The sequence below is a fragment of the Aspergillus piperis genome (assembly GCF_003184755.1).
Source record: "Aspergillus piperis CBS 112811 unplaced genomic scaffold BO85scaffold_8, whole genome shotgun sequence".
In the NCBI taxonomy this organism is placed as follows: domain Eukaryota; kingdom Fungi; phylum Ascomycota; class Eurotiomycetes; order Eurotiales; family Aspergillaceae; genus Aspergillus; species Aspergillus piperis.
Genome location: NW_020291598.1, coordinates 1156541 through 1172209, shown reverse-complemented (window position 1 = coordinate 1172209; position 15669 = coordinate 1156541). Strand labels below are relative to the sequence as shown.

The 15669-nt window shown below is 50.3% G+C and overlaps 6 protein-coding genes across 6 annotated transcripts; 3 read left to right on the top strand and 3 right to left on the bottom strand.

The window, feature by feature from the left end:
- Positions 1–298: 298 nt before the first annotated feature.
- BO85DRAFT_420608 (ARMH3 family protein) lies at positions 299–2997 on the top strand. The gene is made up of 8 exons (XM_025657897.1): positions 299–520; positions 578–700; positions 758–838; positions 887–1040; positions 1095–1207; positions 1256–1590; positions 1640–2050; positions 2108–2997. Exons 1-8 carry the CDS (start codon positions 440–442, stop codon positions 2769–2771), a joined length of 1962 nt encoding a protein of 653 aa, XP_025516023.1. The 5' UTR covers positions 299–439; the 3' UTR covers positions 2772–2997.
- BO85DRAFT_295256 (chromatin modification-related protein eaf3) lies at positions 2991–4828 on the bottom strand. Its single transcript, XM_025655296.1, has 5 exons — positions 4410–4828; positions 4286–4318; positions 3976–4207; positions 3477–3861; positions 2991–3422 (listed from the first exon to the last, which is right to left on the bottom strand). The coding sequence occupies exons 1-5, from the start codon at positions 4571–4573 to the stop codon at positions 3211–3213; spliced, it is 1026 nt and encodes a 341-aa protein (XP_025516022.1). The 5' UTR covers positions 4574–4828; the 3' UTR covers positions 2991–3210.
- Positions 4829–5526: 698 nt separating this feature from the next.
- Positions 5527–7413, top strand: BO85DRAFT_370939 (uncharacterized protein; the record flags this gene model as incomplete). The annotated part of the gene is made up of 2 exons (XM_025655979.1): positions 5527–6097; positions 6899–7413. The coding sequence occupies 2 exons, from the start codon at positions 5527–5529 to the stop codon at positions 7411–7413; spliced, it is 1086 nt and encodes a 361-aa protein (XP_025516021.1).
- Positions 7414–8926: 1513 nt separating this feature from the next.
- BO85DRAFT_449203 (Dabb family protein) lies at positions 8927–9755 on the top strand. Its single transcript, XM_025660114.1, has 2 exons — positions 8927–9161; positions 9261–9755. Exons 1-2 carry the CDS (start codon positions 9060–9062, stop codon positions 9471–9473), a joined length of 315 nt encoding a protein of 104 aa, XP_025516020.1. The 5' UTR covers positions 8927–9059; the 3' UTR covers positions 9474–9755.
- Positions 9756–9994: 239 nt separating this feature from the next.
- On the bottom strand, positions 9995–12770 carry BO85DRAFT_370743 (putative GTPase activating protein (Gyp5); the record flags this gene model as incomplete). The annotated part of the gene is made up of 4 exons (XM_025655970.1): positions 9995–10057; positions 10114–11055; positions 11120–12673; positions 12738–12770. 4 exons carry the CDS (start codon positions 12768–12770, stop codon positions 9995–9997), a joined length of 2592 nt encoding a protein of 863 aa, XP_025516019.1.
- Positions 12771–14007: 1237 nt separating this feature from the next.
- BO85DRAFT_449201 (Rab geranylgeranyltransferase BET4) lies at positions 14008–15507 on the bottom strand. Its single transcript, XM_025660113.1, has 4 exons — positions 15388–15507; positions 15224–15334; positions 14578–15166; positions 14008–14500 (listed from the first exon to the last, which is right to left on the bottom strand). Exons 1-4 carry the CDS (start codon positions 15394–15396, stop codon positions 14127–14129), a joined length of 1083 nt encoding a protein of 360 aa, XP_025516018.1. The 5' UTR covers positions 15397–15507; the 3' UTR covers positions 14008–14126.
- Between the last annotated feature and the right edge of the window lie 162 nt (positions 15508–15669).

Genomic DNA, 15669 nt, shown 5'->3' with positions numbered 1-15669 from the left:
CATGCCCCTGATTATGTCATCTTATGGTCGGCATGAGCAGAGGCACGTGTTTGTCACTGCAACGACAAGAAAGTCAAGGGGGCAGAATAAATGAAAATACTTTCATCTTAAATTATGCTGGAAGAAAGTAGGAGGGCTTAGACCTCTCCTACTTTTATACCATACAAAGCAAAACCGTGGCGCCTTCATACATAAACCGTGGCTGGTGGGGGGAGCAGGGGTGTTGCGTGGCTGGTGTGGGCTGGCCCGAATAGGCAGAAAAAGAGAAATGAAGTGGTGGTCGAATAAGCTGGCGACTACCATTTCATGTCCACTTCCCAGTCCCTCTTCCATCGGCCCGCTTGCTATTGAATCTCATATTGGCTCTTTGAACTCCCATCTGTGATGCTGGCAGCGGTCCCATGTTTAATGCTGACCGCCACTCCTCTCACCTAACGCAATGGAATCCCCCTTAACCCAACAAAGTAGACCCGAAACCTTCAAGCCTAAGATCGTGCAACTATACGAGAATCTATTCCAAGTATGTGTTGTAGTCCCCGCAGCGTATATACCACTCCAGCTAACCCAATCCTCTTAGACCACCGACTATGCAGAGCCATCGGAGGGATTTTGGCGCGAGTTTTTCTTGTTGCCTCCCGATCGTACTCGGCTTACTGCGGTCTTGAACCAGCTCAGTCCTGACGAGACCCTCAACTTGCAGGTGCGTCACCACCATGCTTGGTCTATCAGCAGACAGTCCCTTCTAACAATCTAGCAGATCCAAACACAGCAACTCTTTGCTCGCGCAATTCGCGAAGCGGCCTCCACCTCTAGCCCGGTGGATTCCTATGCTCTAGAGGTACGTGCATTGCCCGACAACTGTTATCACTTTCTAACTATGATCTAGACCTTGACGATCTTCTTAGCATGTGTCCTGAAGAAAAAGTACACCAACCCCAGCTCAGATGTCATTACTGTTCTTGCTGGTCTCGACCATGTGGACCATGTGATCTCCAACTTTGTCACTGTCCTGGATGGCATCATCCGGAACGGCAGCAGCTGTAAGTCCCCTTTCATGAGCGACATCACTTCGACCGTGCATTAACCAATGCCAGATGATATCCGTCTCAAGGCCATAAAAGCCGCCATCGCCATGACTAGCGGGGCGTACAAGACAAGTTTGGTCTCTTACTTCACGCACCGGGACCTGTTTCCTTCTCTAATGAAGGTTTGTTACTTCCCAAACTTTCCATAACCAAGCTAATCTTCAATCAAGTTCGTCCAAGAAACGGAGACCCCAATGCAAATGTTCGAGCCATTCGTGCTTTTGGGTTTGCTGGCAAACTACAACAAGTTCGAATTCCAAAACCCCTACCAGCTGCGACTCGACGATTTTGTCAACGAGGCCAGTATCCAGAAGATTGCCAAGGGGGTCGGTCTCTCCTGTGGTGCTCTGCGAAACGGTTATGTTGCAGTGCAAGATGACTCTCCGGAGGGCTGGTCTCTCATCGGTACCCTGATCTATTTCGGATTAGGTGTACTCGCCCCGGGCAAGAAAGAGAAAGCCGGCACGCCAACCGCAGAAGAAGCCAAAGATCTGTTCGCAGCACTGTAAGCCTATCCTGAATTCCTAGAGGCTATCCCCCGCTAACAAGACCAGACCGGCCCAACAAGCAGCGATCCTCCTCGCCACCTACGACTTCATCAATGCCAACAAGCTCTTCGGCTACCACCTCATCAGCGCGGCTCCCGAGAAGGACAACGAGGAGACACCATTCGCCTCTTTCCTCTCCCTCACTTCCTACCTCCTACAGCACGCCTATCGGTCCCCAAGAGTAGCCCACTACGCCGAGCTGAACCTCCTCACCCTGCGTATCCTCTCCGAAGACAGCACGCTATGCAAGCAACTTTGCAGCGAAGAAAGCAAGCGCAGAGTGCGCCTCTGCCGTCATAGACAGCCATATCTCCCTCTCGTCAACGGCGATCGAGTCCTAGTAACCGTCATCTTCGACATTCTCATCGACACCCTAACCCACAATCTTCGCCGCCGACTCGACGTCAACCTCTACAGGTATGTCTCTCCCTTTTGCCTCTCTCCAATATAAAACACAAAACTAACTGTTAAAAGCCACTGCATATCAATCTTCCTCCGCCTCCTAACCTACCTCTCCATGAACAAAATCCGACTCAGCTACCACTGGTCTGAACTCTGGCGCACTCTTCTCTCCCTCACGCGCTTCCTCACCACCTACGCCCCGGACTTAACCAGCAACCCACACACCACAACCCTAACCACCACCCTCATCAACCTCATCGCCTTCTGCGTCTCCTCCGGCGACACCTTCCTCCCGGACCCACTCTCTTACGACGACCTCTTTTACAAGCTCGTCGAAACCGGCCCCATCATCACGCGCTTCCGCGACGTCTACAACTTCAAGGCACCGGCATCCGCATCTGCTGGCGCAGACACCAACAAAGAAGTCCACGTAGCCGCCATCGACACGCTGATTTCCGTCTCCACACACTTCTACACGCTGTTGTTTGTGGACCCAGATCAGAATGCCGAGTCGGCGGGGAAGAGTGGAGAAGCGGTACCGGTACCGGCGAACCTGAAAAAGAATCTGAGTCCTCGGGAAGTCCATCGGATTATCAAGCAGGGGTATGAGACGTTGAGCATTCAGCCGCCGGAGGGGCTGGGGGCGTGGACGAGGTATCGTGAGGCGGATTGGAAAATGGAGTTGAAGAGGGCGGCGAGGTGTGCGGTCGATGATGCGAGGGGGTTGGTTGTTTAGGCTGTTAAGACGATGATGATGCTTCTTCTGTGTTTCTTTGTGAGTGTCTATTGGCTGTGTTTTGTGTCTGTTGCTTGGGGTAGCGGATTAGATACTAGGTGATGGTGGAAATCCAGTTCCTGTTACCTTTGTTTTATACCTTCTCTGGCCAGTTTCATGAACATGTTCTGAGTTACACATATTGGAAAAGTGATTGAAATTTCAGTTTTGCTAGCTGAGTGATTCCAATTTTATCCTACTAATGGTACAGGAAAAAAAAGTATGATCATCGCCGTAACATACATATAAAGCAACTTCAGTCTTTGCTAACTAACCATTTGTCGCAGCCCTAGTCGGTCGAACGCAATCGAATTAAAAAAAAAGGGGGGAGATAGATATGCTCGAAGAAAAAAAAACGGTGGAGAAAAGCAAACACATAAATGAATCAATGGCCACACGTCTAGACTAAACGCGATGTTGCAGTTCCAGGGGTTGGATTCGGAACGCCACGCGACTTCTCGATGTACTCATTGCTCGCAGTCATGTATCTTGTAGCAAAGTATCGGCTGGAGTTCTTGCTCAGCCAGATGGTGAACTTGGACAGTTCTTCACGGAGTCTATTCGTTGACTGGAGGTCCATATTTGTCTGTGCAATGAGCTCGGGCATCGTTGCTATGGAGTATCTGTTAGCCATGTATATGGCAGATTAAGGCACAGAAAACCTACCAAAAAGACGAGTCAGGTGCTCTGCACCGTAGATGTCGAGTGGTCCCTTGTCGGCGTAGTCGCCCGAGCCTGCCTCCCACTTTTTGCGGAGAGCCCGGTACTGCTCGCGTTCAAACCGGTAAAGGAGGACCTTGTCAAGCGCTTTGTCGAAGTATTCACGTACACCCATAACGACTTCTTCAAGGACGTCCGTATCAGCCGAGCTTGTGCGCTTGGGCTTCTCCTCATTGACGTAGTCGTCCAGGATCTGATTGACCGGGGACTTGGCAGGCAAGGCCACGACTTGCTGGTTCTTGGTGACATTTTCCCAATCATCCACTAGGAGAGACTTCAGATTATCTGGCATTACGATCCTTACTGAAGGCCGCACGTAAAAGCTCTCCTCCTGTGATGACACAGTTAGTATGTGTGATCAACAGGTGCTGCCCCGTGTGCGCACCGTCACTAGCGGTGTGACAGGCTACAGGGAATATTGAAGGCAAAAATGCAGCAGACTTACCTTTTCGATATCGTTGTCACGAGCTCGCTTGGTTCCGCGGCCAGGCACTGAGGTTTGCCTTTCCTCGCTGCCTCGGGCGGAACTGCGGTCGGAGCCTCCCCTCTTCTTGACAGAGGCTTTGGTGCTCTTCTGGCGGAATGCAGCCTCTGCCTCACGACGAAGAGTGGTGGCTAATTCTCTGTTTTCCTCCGTGAATTTACGAAGGCGGTCTTGGGGAACCCAGTCATCCCAGCTGGAAAGACAGAACAAATGTCAGCAATTGTGGCTCTGACAAGGACACCTCTCCGTTCCGGCGTGATGGTGGCTTCACCGGCAGAAGGGAAATTGCGCAAACCCCGTCCTTCTGCCATTTAGAATAGAGTCACAATTCCAACCCAAGACAGGAGGTGAGAGAATTCGGAGAGATGAAGGGGATAACGCTAGGTTAGACGTACGTATTCTTCCAGCCCTTGTAGTGGACTAGATATTCATAAGGACTCTTACGGTCCTCTGGGTCTGTATGCCTCAGGTCAAGGATCTTGGCCTCGTACAGAATTTCATGATGAAAACAGAGAACCCTCTCGTCCTTCTGGTAGGTCATTTGGCTTGTTGGGGCCATTTTGAGATGAAGTGGCACGTAGACAGATCAAGGGGTGTCTGCTGTCACTGAGGGGTAGGATGCTGTTATAGCAAATCAAAATACCAGCCACAGGTTTCACCAGCTTGATCGCGAGAAGAAACAAGTAGAAACACGGAGTAGAATGGTGAGACAGGTATTTAAGGTCTCGTCAAGTCAAATTTGCCTCTGCGAAGCACGTGCACTGAGATGAACAGTGACTGAAGCAAGCGAAGAAAATGGCAACTGTGCGCACACAAGCAGGGAAGTGATGTGGCAGATGTGAGCCTTCACTAGGCCTTGCAGACAGCCAGCTTATAATGATTCTGGCTGGTTTGGAAAATAGTTGATTGGCTCCAAGCAGTGTCAGAACCTCCAATATAAGACAGGAGCCGGTGGTCTCACAGTGAATAGCTGGTTATTCCCTGATTATTTCGGGAAGATGGCCGGAACAAAACAAATCTTTCTGGTCCAATGCCAATCCGAGAGGATAATGGGGTTGCAGAAGTGGTGAGGGTTCAGAGCATGTCGCGGTTGGGACAAGAAGAGGAAGCGGAACGACTGGATGAGGAACGCGTCCAAAAGGGCAAGTCACGAACTTTCCCGGCTAGTTTTAATTGCTTTGCCCGCCGCCATCTCATCTTCCTCTTTCTTTATTCCATCAACACCAGCAACGTCTCATCAATTAATCTTGCATACAACCCGGCTACGGTCGTTCACTTCAGCAAGCTGAGCACTGTTACTCAATCATTGTTCCACCCCAGCCACCTTGGTGTTCTGGTAACTTAATCGGCGCAAGACGCGATACACTCCGATTGAGGGTAACACAGCAGCGACAAGACAATATCACCTCAGAAGGTGAACCAAATAAAGCCTCCAAAGGGCAAACTAGTTGAATTCAGTGTTAGCCATAATTATATCGTGTGTTGACTGCGCCATCCTGCTATTCATCCACCATGGCGCCTACGGAATCCTCAATTCTGGGCAATTTTCTGCTCTCACCGGCTCCTTTGCCGACGATCATGTCGTTACAGCAGTTTACTGAGCTCTTCCCAAAGCGTTTGCGGTCTCATCCGCACATCAGGGCGCTTTACCGCGAACTGCAAGAGCTACGGGAAAATGACATGGACCTCGTCAACGGTAACATTGACAAGGAGGTTCGCCAGGGGGAGACCCAGAAAGCAGAGCTCCGGAAGTCTGTCACCAAAACAGGTGTTGACGGACTCAGCTCTAGCGATCAGCGTGAGATGGATATGGATGTCCAATTGTTCGGACAAACATCGTCTTCCGACTATCATTCACCATCCAGTCTCCTGGATGCCATGGAGAAGGCCATCTCGGACATTGACCGTCAAGTTTTTGAGACCGATGAGGAAGCAACAGCGATCTTAACTATGCTCAACAACACGGTCGGAGAAATGAGCGACTTGCGCTACGGCAAAATGCAGGGCCCCGCCGGCACAAGCGGCGAAGACATGGTGAATGAAGCCATCCGAGGCTTGGGCCATCTGGAAGATGCGTGCTATCGTAAAAGCTGAGCCCTATTTGGCAGACGCATCACTATTATCGAGAATAATATTCTCACACCTCCATTTGCCTAATTGTCAGGCACGAATGACATAACTTGCCTTCCTGCTCAGTTGCATTGGCTAGATGCCGCAAAGCAACACTGCAGCACGGATACATACATTGTGTGAGACCAATGTGCTCCAGCTCGGCAAGTCCTCTGCTTCCTTGGACTAGACTCCCCTGAATGTTGGCCACCATTGGCCCTTCTTTCAGAACCTGGCCAACCGCATGTACGTGCATAAGGGTGATGATTCAGACAGGATCATACCGGGTTTGGGGGCCGGTAGAACAAGTCAACAGCACGAGTTCGCTTCTCTATTTGCAAGATTTGAACAGGACGTATATCCTATATATGGTCTTATATATGGTATACAGTGTCCGCATCATTACGCTGTTGCTCTTGTCTTTCACGAAAATCGAAGACTTCGTTGAGGATAATACCCTATTCAGCTATCAAATTGACATCTACCATCGCTTTCCCAGCTTCGAAAGACATAACATCTGTAAATCGTAGCTTATAGACTATCTTGGCGTGCTTAAATTCAGGCTCTTAAACCATGTGCAACTTCCAAAGCCGCCTTCATGGCACTACATCCCAAAGAGGAAATGCCGATAAGATACGAGATTGGCGTGACGCGCTAATCTTAATCTCTCTTTTCGCGACCTCCAATTCCAAGCCCAATTGCCACGCCCCCTATTTCCTACTTTATACACTTTCCTCACCACAAAACGACGAGCTCAGTTCCTCATCCGCTCAAGACACTTTTCCGAAAGACAGTAATTCAAAAATGCCATCAATACCCCTCCACCCTCGCGCATCCAATCCCTCCGCACGCGTCAACAATCCCCTCCCCCAGCTTCTGCAAACCCCCTCCGGTCTCGCCCTCCTCGAGCTCCAAGGCACTATCAATATCCCCTCGCAAGAGAACAGCGAAAACAACGAGTCGTCAGGCTCATCACCCGACGGTCCCGGCAATCCCAATGGTGCCCCCGTGTTCGAAACCCCCATCGGCAAACTCATGTTCCCCGATTACTCTCCGCAGTTTACAGCACCAGACGATACAAAGTGGATGAAGAGGGTCTATCTATATGTTGGACGGTATCAGCGAATGACCGGAGAGGTCAAAAAGCTATCACAGCCACTTGCAATTGTGCAGCGGAGACAGAAGGAATTGGGTGCGGCGGCTGACGACAAAGAAGAGTTGGAGATTGTCGAGATCGTGAAGTACAAGATCTACTTTAAGAGTAGACCGGAGCCTGTCAATGATATCTGAAGTGAGATTCTACGGATTAAAGCCGGACGAATCGGCGGTTTTGGAGATCTCGCGTTGCGCAGGCCGGCTATGGACACATTGAACGCAGCGTATGCGGACAGATTGGGTCCGTCGGAACTCAGGCGTGCTGTTCTATTCCCATCGAGGATATCATCCATGAACCGTCGGCCGCTTAGTGCCGAGCTGACAATACCGACTCACATACATATAGTTCGCTCGATGGCGGAGATTGAGAGTCGGTCTCGAGTACAATTCGTGAGGATATTGCATACAACATGCCGGTTGATGGCCCTTGTTATAAGCCATTCTCCATTCATATACGTGGCGTCAATGGAACCCGATTTCCCAGTTGGAGTCAGCATTCAGCTGGAAAGGGAACGATTGATATGAATCTCACAGGCCCGTTCGTGTCGTGTCAGGCTATATTACTCGATATGCTGGGAATGCCTGGCAGAATGCCATCTATAATACCTCGAGGGTGAACCGTTCGCCTACCGGAGTCTGAAGGCGCATTGCTTTCTGCGGTCTTTATGAGTCCATTAAGCAGAGTCTTTCATGACGAGGACTGAGGCCACGATTCTGATTAGTTAGTCGACTTCTGCGCTGTCTATCCCGCTGTCCAAGATATGCCACGATGTTATCGAAGTGGTCATTCGACGGCGTGCGCCTAGCATGGTCTTCCTTCGCCCTACAGACTATCATCACGGCGACCTGTGATAAGGCTCCTAGTGACAGGCGCGAGCTGTATAACGATAGAGCCTGAAGCAGAGGCTCAATACAATGGCAACATGGAGGACAGGAAGTATACCAAGCCAATAGTGAATTCACAAAAGCAATTCATTACTACATATTCAACACAACAGCTATGTGTACCATGAACAAACTAGCAATCATAAGAACATCTGAAAACAAACAATAACTTCAGCGAAACTGATCATCCACCAGCAAAAGTACTAGTCGAAGTGGTGGCCAGCCTGGTAATATTCCGCCATCCCACAGACCCGAGAAAAGACATACCCGGGCGGAATCATTTCCTCGCCCCAGTTCCGCCAACCTATTTCATTCCGTCCCTTCGAATGCAGAACATCCCATCCTGCATGCACGCCTCCTGTCAGTTACACTGCAGTTGACATCCATGCAAATCAATTCTTCCTGTACAGAAACTATTCAAATCAACAAACTTCACATATCACCAAAAGTCTCAAAGTAGACACCAATAGCACAAACCCACTTCCCCCCACCCACATCCACATCCGTAACTACCTTAGATCCGAGGGAAAGAACCTAAACCTCTCCCATCCGAACATCCGTCGGAAGCCGACACGAAGATCCATACACTCATTCCCAGCAAAACAACCCATTGTCCCTAGTATTCTCTACGACAAACCCTTTCTACTACCGAGAAACAACAGAACATAATACTAGTCTAGTTTTCTTTTACCCCGCAGTACCCCCCCCCCCCCTCCATCATCGGATATATCCATAACTACCAGTATAAATACCCCTCCATTTCCCTCTCTCCCTTGTTCCCCTCCATCCCATAACCAACGCCTCCCTCACACACAGACACACATTACTATAGACACTGATAAAAAGAGATCTACTCAGTGTTCCTCCGAAGAACCTTCACCACATTCACCCGCAAAATGGCCCCTATCGAACGCATCACGCTCTTCAAGATCCCCAATGATGCGGACCGCGATCGCGTCCTAGAGCAGTATAAGGTTTTGGCTAAGACGGCTGTTAAGGTATATTTATTCCCTTCTTTCCTTTTTGTTTTTCCCCTTTTATAATCCCTATGTATATATATATATATATGCAAACAGTGACTTATCGTATATCTACAGGACGGAAAACCCTACATCCTCAGCTCGGCCGCGGGAGCCTCCATCCCGGATGAGCGCAACCAGGGCTGGAATCTGTCTGTGAAGACGACGTTCGCGTCCCTGGAGGATATGGTTTACTATGATGAGCAGTGTGAGGCGCATAAGGCGTTGAAGGCGGTTGTGGGACCTGTTAGGACGGATAAGTTGACGACGTTTTTTGAGAGTGTGTTGTAGGATTTTTTTTTCCTCTTTCATATTTATGTTCTATTATAATTGTCAGTATGTTTTTCATGTATAGATGATGATAGGCTACTGCTGGTTGGTTTGATTCATGGTATACATCTATTGGGTTCATGCCACTACTTCACACACTTGGTTCTGTTCGGCACTTGAAACAATAATGTCATCATGTCACAATGGGGAGAGGAAAAAGGGTCGGTCAGTTCGGTATGTGTCATGAAGTGAGTGCTAGCCATGTTGTTGCTGCCGCTGCTGCTGCTGATAACATAAGAGAGAACAACATTGATACAATTAACAAGGATAGTTTCTTCGCCCGTGGTTGCCTTGAACGTGAACATGAACATGAACATAATTACCCAACAAGGCTTTCTCCCACGCGTGCCAACCGCTTAAATGTACAGATAGTAACAGGGATATAGTTAATCATGGTTGGTAACTGGACGAAGAAAAAGCAAAGCAGCGAAGCCAGGCAACACCCGCTAAACTCAGGTTAGAATATATCTACATCCCGCTGCTCAGTTGAGAGCCTTGCGAAGATCGCTCCATTTCTGTTTCAGGTTCTCGTGTTCATCATGAATCTGGTTAAGTTGGGTCAGATGTCGTTGCACTTGATCGCATATTGATGAGAACTTACCTCAGCCCATTTCATCTTAGCCTCCACTAGCTCCTTCTCCATCTCGGCCATCTGTTCGACCATCGACCGGTTCTCGTTTTGGACTTCCATGTTGCGCTTCATGATGCGGTCCATCTCAGTCCGCAGCTTCTCCTCGACTTCGGCCGGTTGTTTATCCACGACGTTCTTCAACTCGGTGACCTGCATCTTCATGGCATCATTCATGTCCGTTAATTCTTCGTTTTCCACCTTCAGGTGCACCAGCTCGGACGCAAGCTGCACGTGCTCCTTGTCTGATGCTTCGGCTTGCTCCTCTAGTAGTCGGATTCGAGCACTCTGAGTGGCAACGGTGTGCCGAAGGTTGTCTAGCTCCTGCTCACGCTCCTTCTCGGTCCGTACCATTTCCTCCCATTCCTCTGTGTACGCGCGGATTGTCTCAGGCTCAAGAGGGATGGCGCAAGCATCCTGGACCATGATGTCGGCGCGATAGACTTCCTTGTCCGCGGCCCCAGAGCTTCCGAAGAAACCAGACTCCAAGATAGATGACGCCGAGGGCTGCTTATCAATGTAAACGTCAAAGAGGCGCTCCTTCAAAAAGGTTGTTAGCGGTGCCATGTCCCTCATGCCCAACAGAGTGTCTGCATTCCTGCGCATGATCGCCAGGGCGAACTTCAAGATGGTATTCTCAAGGCCCTCTTCGAAGATGAGATCGTAGACGCGAAGAACCAGTTGAAGAGGGAATCGGTAGGCGAATAGCGTCAGGAACCATTGAGTGGCATACAACTGAGGGGGTACGCCCCGCCGCCGGAGGTGACAATAGAGAGCCGGCTCCACGTCCTCCAGCAGGCGTTCGAACAGATATAAGCTGCGATGGAGGCCTGGCATGTCATGGATGAACAGCTCCCGCAGTCCGTACTGATTCATGAGCTTCACGAGGAGCGTAAATGCTTCAGCCTCGTCCATCTAAATAAGTTTAGCATCAGCAATCATGTTCTTGATGTTAAAGTAGAGATGTAGAGCTGCTCACATTGAATAGCAATGGCATCACAATAAAGTTCATCCCCTGAGCATATCCCACGGCCTCATCATATAAAGCGTATGCCTTACAGAGCCCAAATAACCCCTCCTGGTTTCCTTGCGACACGAAGTAGCGTGAATAGCTCGTGCGAGCACCAAGGTCACGACGAATAGTCTTCTCTAGCTTCAAAAGCGCAGCTGATTCCTCTTTGGCCTTCTTTTTCCGAGCTGTTTCGTTGGCAGCCTGCTCTTTGGACAGCTTCTCGGGATCCAACTCCTGGGAAGGACTCGAACCATTGACCGAGTGGGCCACCGAGGCAGAACGCTCCGATCGAACGGATGAGCGAGATGAAGAGGCCGTTGAGTCCTTCTCTCCGTTAATGGTACCATTCGGGCTGTTCTGCTTCTCCTTGTCCGTGCCACGGGCAATGAGCTCCCGGTAAACTTCCTCAAGCTCCGGGTTTCTGCTGTCTGCCAGAACCTGCCAGATCACTCCACGAATAGTTTGTGGAATGCCTCGTTTGATAGCGGCATTCAGTTCATCCGAGTTTGCCCCCTTCAACGCTTGCGCGCCATTGTTGACTAGTTGCTGCCAGAGCTCCCAGTCTACCGGCGCAGACGCGTCAGTTGCAGAGGTTGAAATACCCGCAACAGTTCCCGGGGCAAGTTTAGGGTTGACGGTTGACGCTCCATTAGGCGGCGACGTCGCCCGAGGGGCGGCCGCAATGCCATTCTCCCCTTCTTCCGGTATGCTGGGCGGAGGACTTCCGGCCGTAAAACTTGCACGTCCCGACGCAACGCTAGCCTCGTCATTCTCCGACGCGAGTCCTTCCTCTCGCAACCTGAGCTGTTTGAACTGGTCCTTGAGGCTGCTGCGCCTCGGCTTTCTATGGCCTAGACCATCAACATCCTCTCCCTCGTGGTGACGACCCATTTCCGGATTGCTTGCAATAGTCGATATGGATGCGGCCGTATTCCGACGTGGTTGTGCCGGAGGCGACTTGGCGTCCTTTCCGCCCGATGAGCTTCGAGACAGCCATGCAAACGGGCTGGTAAACGATCGAGTTGGCGGAGGAGGCGGTGCAACAGGGGCTTGGTTCTTTGCGGTAGAAGCGTTGGATGATCCCTGGAGGCGCGAACTGTGGGACGACGTGGAATCTCTAGAGGATAATGGAGGAGGGGTACCGGAGTTGAGCTCCTGGCTCAACGGCTGGTTTTCAGTCGATTCATCGTCCTTGTTGCTACTGGCAAGGTTCACGTCGTCGAGAGACGTTGTTGATAGCCTGTGCGCAGTCAAGAGTGGAGATTTCTGGAGTTTCTGTTTGCGAGGGGTATCCTCCGCTTCTGATTGTTTCTCCACGCCAGCATCATCTGTCTCCTCGGCCGATTCGTGGTCTTCGTGAGAAGTCGCCGGTAGCGGGGGAGCTTCCGTCAATTGAGGCGTGGCAACATTCGATCCGCTCGGGGGACTGTCTGTCAAAGACCGTGTGGAAGAGCTTTGGGGAATGGAAACGTTCAGACTGCCGTGGGTGTTCGGGGCTTCGGGCGCATCGTCAAAGGAATCCTGGTGCGAATAAGATTATGAGTCTTTCTTCGTGATCGCCAGGTTTTGGTGAGAAGAAGCTTACACCTTCGTACTCTGCGCTGTTCCTAGAAGACATATTGGGACCCGACCACCTGGGAGGGTGTCCACTATGTGAAACCAGCTGGTTTCTTCGATCCAATTTCGATCAACAAGAGAGGCGGCAGATACGAAATTCGATGTGTTTGATGGAAGTCCAAACAGCGATTATTCCATGATAGGGACCGAGGATAATGAAGAAAACCAGGTGTGTTCGAGCGGGAGCCACAGGCTGTAGCCGAATTGTAAATTGAGAGGGAAGGGGGAGAGGTTGGATAAGATGGGATGATGGGATGGAATGGACCCAGAGCCAGCGGGTGGAATTCCGGACTTTGTACCACGGGACTGGCAGGGGGGAAAAGATGCCCGCAATGGATCCAGGAGGGTTGGAGAGTGGATTTATGAAGATTCCCTCCTTCGTTCTTCTCCCGTTCGGCGGCAGAACAAAAAGGTCAGGCAGAGAACGATGTCAAATCACCGTTGCTGAGGAAGAATGAAAGTAAGTAAAGTAGAAAGTAGAAAGTAGTAGTCAACGGGAGATCCCCTGGCAAAAAGAAAGATGGGGGCTTGGCGAGACTCTCTAAACCCCGTGATTCGGATGCTGCCTTCCCCCTTAAACTAAACTACTTACTGTTACTACTAAATATACTAAATAGACATCCACTGGCAGGCGCTTCTTTAAGTCAACCACTAGTCTGCCTACACTACGACTTAGTCCCTTAGCCAGCCGGCAATAAGGACGTATCAAGCCAGCAGTGTTGGAGCTAGTGCTGGGGGGAGGAAGGGGGAAAGGAGAGAGAGAGAGAGAGAGAGGAGTAGGAGAGAGGCTGTTCCTTATGCAAAGAAAATACCTTCACAGCCATGCTCGGTTGGAAGAGAATAAAGACGGGATGGCTGGCGGTTCGACAGGTTACTTAGACTACACTGTACACTACTGTACTTACGTCTGTACTCGCATCAATTCTTGTGGTCGGGATTTATCAACAGGCGATGCGCGGGTTCCTGCCAGGTGAACCACTAAAATGATTCCGGGGCTGCATTAAGTGCCCATTCTCCCGCCCGAGGGAGACCAGCATTGAGCATTCCCGTGGACACTTGTTATTCTGAAACTCACCAACAAAAATCCATCGCGGTGGTTGGTCCCACTATGGAGCAAGTGCTGCAGCTGCTGCCCATCATCTTTCTTCCTGTTCCAGGTCCACCCCCCTCCCATCATTGCACAAGAGGGGGAGAAAAGAGAAAAAAAAAAAAAAAAAAAAAAAGCAAGGAAAAGTAAGTTAAAGATCGGAAAATCTTCTTGTCAACAAAGCAAAAAAATTATTCTCCCCCCCGCAGATGGCGTCTATAGATTACTATACATATCGCATCGGCAAGGGATGAGCTGACCATGACCGGCTCAGCGGCTGAGGGAGTGTTCAAAATCCAGCCACCGTTGGAGTCGCAGCGGGTCCAGCTTCTTCAATTCCGACAGCCAATCCTGCACCTTCTTTTTCCTCTCTCCACTGGGCGCACTCCCCTCCACCTTCCACATCAACATCGTACAATCAATCAATGCTTGGTAAATATACTTGCAATCCTCAGCCCCATCCAACATATCTTGAATCTCGTCGATTTCCTGTCGGAGATAGTCTAGGCGTTCGGCATCACTCAAGTGCGGTGCCAGCGTCTGATCCGCCACAGATGGATCAAAGACGCTCATTAGGTTCTGATGATAGAACCATAATGACTGGTCATACGGGTCACACAAGGCACGATGGATCAAGTCCAATTCTTCCCAGTATGATATGTCAACACACATACTTGTACGCCGTCTCCAGGCCACGCAAATGACAAAGGGGATGACGTACCATTGTCAAGCATCGCTTTTCGCTCCGCGTCGCTAGCGGATTTCTCATTCAACATGCGCTGGATGAGTTTCGTACGATAATGCCAGGCCGAGAAGTTCGAGAGGTTAGCCCCAATCATCTTCTTTGCATATTCGTACTCTGTCTGCGTCATCTGTTGCCCTTCCTGCTCCTCCGATTTGAGCTCTCGCAGCGTCTCTACGACAAAGCGTCTGTAACCCCAACCGTGGAAGTTTCTGCTGTCGAGGGTAAGCATCTTCCCTACCAGCCCCAGTTCCTCCTGCCAGAATTTTTGCGCAGCAGGTACTGGAAGCAGACGCTTGGCTTCATCCAACAGCCAAGTACGGTAGTTCCATATCCAGTAGCATTTGGGAAAGCTACGTAGGAGGGGGACCGTGAATAGTAGGTCATTCTTGATTAGTGTCGCAATCTGCTCAGCAGTTGCTTCGTTTGAGTCGGCTGAGGCTGCTCGTGAAAATTCATTGCGCAACACCTGGCGCCGATAGTTCCAAACGGTATAGTACTCCGGGTTGCTGGTCAGTAGTTCGGCTATTTTCTCTAGAGTCTCTGGCGTATATTGTTGTTTCGCAATCTATTCAATCCCTATCAGCTAGCGCTGGTGATAGCTTGCTTCTTGCATGTGGTCTACCTTCTCGCGGACCGACTGATCAAGTTGGCGGTATTTCTCGATTTTCTGAAGCTCTTTCTGCCGACCTTCTTCGGTCTGCTCGCCTTGGAGCGAGTAGCGGGGAATACCATGCTGCCCGGCGGTTAGCGAAGGGTGTGTGGTGCCTTAGGGAAAGGTGTCATTACGGCTGCCATGCCGAAGGATGCTTCTCTCTAATTATGCGCGCGTAATATGGTGGACAGTGGACAATGTATAGTGGGCGGAACTGGCAGAGTCAGGAGAGCAGGCCGCACTTTATCGATAAGAATACTTGAAGGAGTCGATGCGGTTGCCTGAATGGGCGATGCCGCAGCCACCTTCCTGATTCAGTTCCAGTCACGTGTCCTGTATACATCGACCGGTCTTCACGAGGTTTGTCCATCACACAAACCTTTAATATCTTGTTCTTAGGGATTTATCTGCCATGC

Coding starts and splice junctions, on each gene's coding strand:
- BO85DRAFT_420608 (XM_025657897.1), top strand. CDS start 440: ATGGAATCCCCCTTAACCCAACAAAGTAGACCCGAAACCTTCAAGCCT. Junction 521..577: donor TATACGAGAATCTATTCCAA/GTATGTGTTGTA, acceptor CAATCCTCTTAG/ACCACCGACTATGCAGAGCC. Junction 2,051..2,107: donor CTCGACGTCAACCTCTACAG/GTATGTCTCTCC, acceptor AACTGTTAAAAG/CCACTGCATATCAATCTTCC.
- BO85DRAFT_295256 (XM_025655296.1), bottom strand. CDS start 4,573: ATGGCCCCAACAAGCCAAATGACCTACCAGAAGGACGAGAGGGTTCTC. Junction 4,319..4,409: donor TACAAGGGCTGGAAGAATAC/GTACGTCTAACC, acceptor TCTAAATGGCAG/AAGGACGGGGTTTGCGCAAT. Junction 3,423..3,476: donor GCACCTGACTCGTCTTTTTG/GTAGGTTTTCTG, acceptor GATACTCCATAG/CAACGATGCCCGAGCTCATT.
- BO85DRAFT_449203 (XM_025660114.1), top strand. CDS start 9,060: ATGGCCCCTATCGAACGCATCACGCTCTTCAAGATCCCCAATGATGCG. Junction 9,162..9,260: donor TGGCTAAGACGGCTGTTAAG/GTATATTTATTC, acceptor GTATATCTACAG/GACGGAAAACCCTACATCCT.
- BO85DRAFT_449201 (XM_025660113.1), bottom strand. Junction 15,167..15,223: donor ATCAGTCGGTCCGCGAGAAG/GTAGACCACATG, acceptor GGGATTGAATAG/ATTGCGAAACAACAATATAC. Junction 14,501..14,577: donor AAAAGCGATGCTTGACAATG/GTACGTCATCCC, acceptor CATACTGGGAAG/AATTGGACTTGATCCATCGT.